Source organism: Brassica napus, chromosome A1 (genome assembly GCF_020379485.1).
Source record: "Brassica napus cultivar Da-Ae chromosome A1, Da-Ae, whole genome shotgun sequence".
Classification (NCBI taxonomy): Eukaryota; Viridiplantae; Streptophyta; class Magnoliopsida; order Brassicales; family Brassicaceae; genus Brassica; species Brassica napus.
Genome location: NC_063434.1, coordinates 23817948 through 23825761, shown reverse-complemented (window position 1 = coordinate 23825761; position 7814 = coordinate 23817948). Strand labels below are relative to the sequence as shown.

At 29.6% G+C, this 7814-nt stretch overlaps 1 protein-coding gene across 1 annotated transcript; it reads left to right on the top strand.

Annotated features, from left to right (window-relative positions):
- The first annotated feature begins 2392 nt into the window (after nt 1-2392).
- On the top strand, nt 2393-4283 carry LOC125577080 (vacuolar-processing enzyme delta-isozyme-like). Its single transcript, XM_048737811.1, has 4 exons — nt 2393-3360; nt 3465-3506; nt 3589-3795; nt 3879-4283. Exons 1-4 carry the CDS (start codon nt 3220-3222, stop codon nt 4014-4016), a joined length of 528 nt encoding a protein of 175 aa, XP_048593768.1. The 5' UTR covers nt 2393-3219; the 3' UTR covers nt 4017-4283.
- The last annotated feature ends 3531 nt before the right edge of the window (nt 4284-7814 follow it).

Here is a 7814-nt window from a genome sequence, read left to right as displayed (position 1 = left end):
GCTTCCCGTCAGTGGAATCAGAAGCTGTCTAGTGTAATTCTCGGTGATGGGTTTACTCAAACGCATTCTGATCATTCCCTCTTCATCAGATATGTCGACCACGTCTTCTTGGCTGTTCTTGTCTATGTTGATGATATTCTAAACCGCCAACCTCCAAATACCGTTTACGACTTGCTGCACACCAAGAAAACCAAAGCATAAACAATAAAGCTCAAATTTTGCAGAATGTCCACAGTCATAAATAATCTGAAATGCTTTTTTTTAATATCTAAATCATAATCTGAATTTTTTTCTTTCTTTTATATTTAAACTATAATTGTGTGTTTAGTGGGTCTTTACCTGGAGATATGACAAAAGCTGTTCTTCTCCACTTGAAACAATAAGGTCTGCATACTCCACACTTGTTATATTTCCACAAAAATGAAAAGGCTAGATATTCTTACAAAAAACAAAAAGACTAGAAAGAAGACATTCTTTAACCCGAATGGATTTTATATGTATTTACTATATCATAGATATTGCTACTTTAACCACCAGGACACAAGATTCTTGGTACTGTATATGTCACACGGCTTAAAATAATATAGAGTCAGCAGGCTTCGAACAATAATATTAGGCAACATTCTTCGAACAATTAATCAATCAAAGGACGCAAGATCTTTTATATATGTTGCTTCTCTGTTTCTCCAAGCAAAAGTTTGCCTGAATTCAGTTACAAAAAAAAAAAAATTTTGCTTGAATTATATAACAACCATGTGTACTCATCTTACGATCCACTGTTTCTCTGTCTCTCTTTGTGCATCTGAATTTCCTTGTGAAGAAATTATCGGCTAAAAATCAAGATATATCGTATAAAAACCTTATGTAGATCACAACAATTACGATTACGATTACGATTTCAATACGTTATAGTTATTCTTAAAATATCATAAGAGTGTGTGACTTTGTTTTAATTGTTCAGTAAGCTATTGATCAAATGAAAAATGGATCTTAAAACATCTACTAGCAACATTTGCAACCAAAAATCTGAGAAACTCTTCTTTGCAACGAGTAATCAGCTTGCATTGCAAGGTCCATCTCCATGTCCTCGCCCGTGACAGTTGTAATGAGAAGAATAAAAGCAGCTCCAATGAAAATATACTAAAAAATATCTAAGACTTAAAATGTAACTAAAATAAATGAAAATTTTAAATTTAAATCAAAAGCTTAACAACTGTTCCTCTGCACCCATCTTATTAGAACCTCATGAGAACCCTTGGCAAATGACACAGGTCATTTTATAATTGACCAAATTTTTTGTCAATAAAATAAAATCACCTACTCTTTATACTTTATATGATATTAAAAATATTTTTATATATTTTTATAAATCTTAAAATAAAATATCTATCTAACAAGATTCATTATTCATAGTTTAAATTGAAATGATTGAAGTTTAATATAATAGTATATTAAGTTTTTAATTAATGTAATAGTACTAAAACTAAAAAAATTATATTAAGATTCCATATGTTAAAAAAATTATATAGATTTATTTTAGTTTAAGATAAGTTTATATTATTGACATACTTAGTGAGTATCTCACCAATAAGATTGCTCTAACAGCTCTTGTGTTCCACCAATGCTGACTGAACCATCCTTCAAGAACACCGTAATGGTGAGTCACATCTTCTTCTTTTTTTCAGCCAACACATTACCTTCAACAACAACCAGAGAAGAGTAAGCTTCAACAAAGTAGCAGCAGATTATTTATTAGACTAGAATATGATTTTAAATACCAACTAGATCTCGATCCGCCCAACCGCGCGGGTTTTTGTTTTCATTTATTTTTATATAAATATTTTATTTTTAATTTAAAATTGGTATATATTATAATATATATGTGTCTATCAATTTTTAAAACATAATAAGTTTACGGTGTATTTTTTCATTGAATAGATTGTTTCAAACTTTCACATGTATTTGTATCTTCTTCTATATATATATTTTCGGATTATTATTTCATTGTTAAAATCGTAACTATATATACACATTAGTAAAATATTGTTTTATTGTCATATTCAAAGATATTGTAACATTTCACAAATTTAGAAAGTTTCTTAAAAATTAAACTTTTCGCTTCATAGATTTATATTATCGAGTAAATAATTAAACATTTAATTTTTGTTTAATTTTTAAAATAAACTATATAGTTTAAAATTTGTTTTCATTGGTTTAAGGTAGTAAAGATTAATCGTTGTTAGATAATATAATTTTGTTATTAAAAAAAAATCTTTATAATTTTAAAAGTTAACATCGACAAATAATTAACATATGGAGGTATAATATTACAACATTAAATTATATCTATTCAATTTATACTATCTATAAATCAAATGAATCATCTATTGTTTAAATCCAATTATTCATAGCCTATTAAAAATTTTTGGTATGCCTAAAATTTAAATGATAAGCTTAGAGATTAAATGTAACATGACTTTTTAGGAATATGTCTATTAGGTCCATTTTAAAAAAAAATCACACATGAACCAAGGTTATGACTTCTGTTTTAATATATAAGATTATGATCATGTAGACAATCAAAACACCAATGTTGTCAAGAAGAAGATCTGTTTTGAGGCAAAACCCTTCCAGGGTTGCCAAAAGAGTTACCCATTAGACCACCATAAGAACGACTTTTCCTAATCTTAGTACACTTAAAGCAAGACATCAATCGATGCATCGGTCAAAAAAGCCATGAAAACCGTGCCACTAAATGAAGCTCCATTGAACTCATTGTAAGCAACTTTGTCTCCTTGAAATTTAGGCACTAATGGAGATGGTCTAACAGATGGTCTAAAAGAGCAGCAACTTCGTCAGACAAGGAAGAACTCCTCATTGATTTATAGGAAAAAAGTTGCCATCATACAAATCAATTTATATATATATATATATATATATATATCCTATTTATCCAATTATCTCAAAAAAGAAGCTAGCAAACAAAAGCAATAACATTAATACGCAAATTTAAATACTACGTTGACATCAGCAGTTAACATTATGAGTTACTTTTTGTGGGTTTAATATTATGAGTTACTTTTTGCATCCACAGACTCAAACTTTAATACGCAAACGACTCAAAGAAATTTTCTATATAAACGAGTTATATACTACGGTATTCAAGAACATCAACCGCAAGAGAAAAAAAAACAGTTCTTTAGAAGTCTTATTACGACAATGTCTTTTCTTGGTCATTTACAAGTTCTTGTTTTTCTTTATGCTCTGCTTCTTTTCTCAGCAGAATCTCGCAAAACCCAACTATTTGATACAGAATCTAGCGCTGATGATGGTGCTGAACACGAAAACTACGGGGATAAGGTCTATTGATTTTTCGTGTATAAGAAGTTCTAACCATAAGAAGGAAAGAAAGTGGTCCCAGGGAGATTATATGAACTAAATCTATTGTTTCTTTGCTTTCGCAGGTCGATGCGCGAGATATCCCTCTGTTATATCTCGAGACGAAGGTGAAGTCCTAATCTTTCAAGATTGAAACATAAACGAAAGATGTGTCTGTTTTTGATGTTTCACTATATATTTATCTCTCAGATTCAAAACGCTCCTGTGGGGTCACCTCAAAGACAAGAAGCTCAGAAGAATCTGCTTGAGGAAATAAATCACAGGAAACAAATCGATCAGAACATTATAGAGATTCTTAGACTTTCACTCAAAAAAACCGATGTCTTAGATCTCTTAACTTCCACAAGAACAACAGGACAACCTGTTGTAGATGATTGGGACTGCTACAAGACTCTGGTAACAACCCCTTATCAATTATTGTTACTTGTGTTCCACTTAAAGACCCTTAAAACAAATATATACTGAATAAAACATCACAGGTTAAAAGTTTCAAGAATCAATGTGGAGCAAAGATGGAATACGATATGAAGTATGCAGGAGCACTTGCCAATATCTGCAATATGGGAGTGGATGTGAAGAAAAGTGTTGCAGCTATTGAAGAAGCTTGTGCCCATTAAATTATATGCAAAAAATAATATTGTGATCGCCTTATAAATATGAAAGTTATTGCATAACATTTGATTGTGTGGAGATGGTTGATGCCTATTTTACTTGATAACGCGAAAGTCTTGGTCTTAAATTGGATTCATAGTATAATAACCTCGTACCAATTCTAGTTTCAAGAATTCACGCGAAAGTCTTGGTCTTAAATTGGAGAATGAGTAAGTGATCGGATAAGGCTCGGCGGCACTCGAGTCAACATCTCGTATTCACGTGTTATGCTTTACGGTTTACAGTTCTACAACCTTGAACCGGAGCAGCTGATTAAATCCTCATATATACTGGTGAACGGGACAAACCGCCAGTCCCAAAATATCGGTTACGACTTTTGCTGCAGACCAAAAAACCCAAAGGATAAACCCTGAAGTTTAAATTTTTTGTTGCCATAAATGTTACGTAACATTCATTTTTGCAGAGAATGTTCAGTCGAAGCTAGAATTTGATCAGTACTTCCATTGAGTGTTTTTTTTTTTCATTTTTAATGGATTAAATTAAGAATGATTATGTTATTTTACTATTATATGGTTTTATCCACCCATATTGTAATTAAAATGTTTTGCAAAATAAATAATAATATATCTCATCGGTCATTTGATAAATTTTGTGATTGTCATTTATCATTCTACATAATTTAAGTATAATATTTTATTTTATATTTGAATTAAAAAAATTAAATTATTATTATCGTTAATATAATTAATTTTATATAATTTTAGTTTTTGCTTATCAATCAAAGCTAAATTAATTTTAGTCTCTAATTATATTTTATGATAATTATAATTGAATTAATTAATTTTCTGCAATAAAATTTTCAAAGATTCTGAAAAGTTTTTATTAGAGTTTATAGTGATTGAACCGGTGGTATGTTAAGTAAACCGGTATAGAAAGGAGTATAAATACATGTATACGGTGTAAAATACAGATAAGAGAATACAATACATTTTCTTTCGATCGTAACAAACTCTCTCTTCCTCACTGGAGCTCGTATTGTAATATGGTATTGCAAAGGGCTACACACAGTTGGAGGGCTTAGACTACTTGGATACATTCTCGCCTGTTGCTAAGATTGGCACTCTATGTCTTCTTCTGAGTGTTGCCGCAGCTAAAAATTGGTCCATTTCGCAGTTGGATATCAACAATGCCTTCCTCAACGGTGACCTTGATGAAGAAATTTACATGCGTCTCCCTGAAGGTTATGAAGAAATCACTGGCAAGAAGTGTCCTCCCAACTCGGTGTGTAAGCTTCATAAGTCTCTATATGGTCTTAAGCAAGCTTCCCGTCAGTGGAATCAGAAGCTGTCTAGTGTAATTCTCGGTGATGGGTTTACTCAAACGCATTCTGATCATTCCCTCTTCATCAGATATGTCGACCACGTCTTCTTGGCTGTTCTTGTCTATGTTGATGATATTCTAAACCGCCAACCTCCAAATACCGGTTACGACTTGCTGCACACCAAGAAAACCAAAGCATAAACAATAAAGCTCAAATTTTGCAGAATGTCCACAGTCATAAATAATCTGAAATGCTTTTTTTTAATATCTAAATCATAATCTGAATTTTTTTCTTTCTTTTATATTTAAACTATAATTGTGTGTTTAGTGGGTCTTTACCTGGAGATATGACAAAAGCTGTTCTTCTCCACTTGAAACAATAAGGTCTGCATACTCCACACTTGTTATATTTCCACAAAAATGAAAAGGCTAGATATTCTTACAAAAAACAAAAAGACTAGAAAGAAGACATTCTTTAACCCGAATGGATTTTATATGTATTTACTATATCATAGATATTGCTACTTTAACCACCAGGACACAAGATTCTTGGTACTGTATATGTCACACGGCTTAAAATAATATAGAGTCAGCAGGCTTCGAACAATAATATTAGGCAACATTCTTCGAACAATTAATCAATCAAAGGACGCAAGATCTTTTATATATGTTGCTTCTGTGTTTCTCCAAGCAAAAGTTTGCCTGAATTCAGTTACAAAAAAAAAAAAAAATTTGCTTGAGTTATATAACAACCATGTGTACTCATCTTACGATCCACTGTTTCTCTGTCTCTCTTTGTGCATCTGAATTTCCTTGTGAAGATATATCGTATAAAAACCTTATGTAGATCACAACAATTACGATTACGATTACGATTTCAATACGTTATAGTTATTCTTAAAATATCATAAGAGTGTGTGACTTTGTTTTAATTGTTCAGTAAGCTATTGATCAAATGAAAAATGGATCTTAAAACATCTACTAGCAACATTTGCAACCAAAAATCTGAGAAACTCTTCTTTGCAACGAGTAATCAGCTTGCATTGCAAGGTCCATCTCCATGTCCTCGCCCGTGACAGTTGTAATGAGAAGAATAAAAGCAGCTCCAATGAAAATATACTAAAAAGTATCTAAGACTTAAAATGTAACTAAAATAAATGAAAATTTTAAATTTAAATCAAAAGCTTAACAACTGTTCCTCTGCACCCATCTTATTAGAACCTCATGAGAACCCTTGGCAAATGACACAGGTCATTTTATAATTGACCAAATTTTTTGTCAATAAAATAAAATCACCTACTCTTTATACTTTATATGATATTAAAAATATTTTTATATATTTTTATAAATCTTAAAATAAAATATCTATCTAACAAGATTCATTATTCATAGTTTAAATTGAAATGATTGAAGTTTAATATAATAGTATATTAAGTTTTTAATTAATGTAATAGTACTAAAACTAAAAAAAATTATATTAAGATTCCATATGTTAAAAAAATTATATAGATTTATTTTAGTTTAAGATAAGTTTATATTATTGACATACTTAGTGAGTATCTCACCAATAAGATTGCTCTAACAGCTCTTGTGTTCCACCAATGCTGACTGAACCATCCTTCAAGAACACCGTAATGGTGAGTCACATCTTCTTCTTTTTTTCAGCCAACACATTACCTTCAACAACAACCAGAGAAGAGTAAGCTTCAACAAAGTAGCAGCAGATTATTTATTAGACTAGAATATGATTTTAAATACTAACTAGATCTCGATCCGCGCAACCGCGCGGGTTTTTGTTTTCATTTATTTTTATATAAATATTTTATTTTTAATTTAAAATTGGTATATATTATAATATATATGTGTCTATCAATTTTTAAAACATAATAAGTTTACGGTGTATTTTTTTCATTGAATAGATTGTTTCAAACTTTCACATGTATTTGTATCTTCTTCTATATATATATTTTCGGATTATTATTTCATTGTTAAAATCGTAACTATATATATAAACATTAGTAAAATATTGTTTTATTGTCATATTCAAAGATATTGTAACATTTCACAAATTTAGAAAGTTTCTTAAAAATTAAACTTTTCGCTTCATAGATTTATATTATCGAGTAAATAATTAAACATTTAATTTTTGTTTAATTTTTAAAATAAACTATATAGTTTAAAATTTGTTTTCATTGGTTTAAGGTAGTAAAGATTAATCGTTGTTAGATAATATAATTTTGTTATTTAAAAAAAATCTTTATAATTTTAAAAGTTAACATCGACAAATAATTAACATATGGAGGTATAATATTACAACATTAAATTATATCTATTTAATTTATACTATCTATAAATCAAATGAATCATCTATTGTTTAAATCCAATTATTCATAGCCTATTAAAAAATTTTGGTATGCCTAAAATTTAAATGATAAGCTTCGAGATTAAATGTAACATGACTTTTTAGGAATATGTCTATTTTA

What these genes read in the sequence shown, in the direction of transcription:
- LOC125577080 (XM_048737811.1), top strand. Translation starts at nt 3,220, where the DNA reads ATGTCTTTTCTTGGTCATTTACAAGTTCTTGTTTTTCTTTATGCTCTG. An exon ending in ACGAAAACTACGGGGATAAG is followed by an intron (nt 3,361 to 3,464) that starts GTCTATTGATTT and finishes TTGCTTTCGCAG; the next exon opens with GTCGATGCGCGAGATATCCC. An exon ending in TGTTATATCTCGAGACGAAG is followed by an intron (nt 3,507 to 3,588) that starts GTGAAGTCCTAA and finishes TTTATCTCTCAG; the next exon opens with ATTCAAAACGCTCCTGTGGG.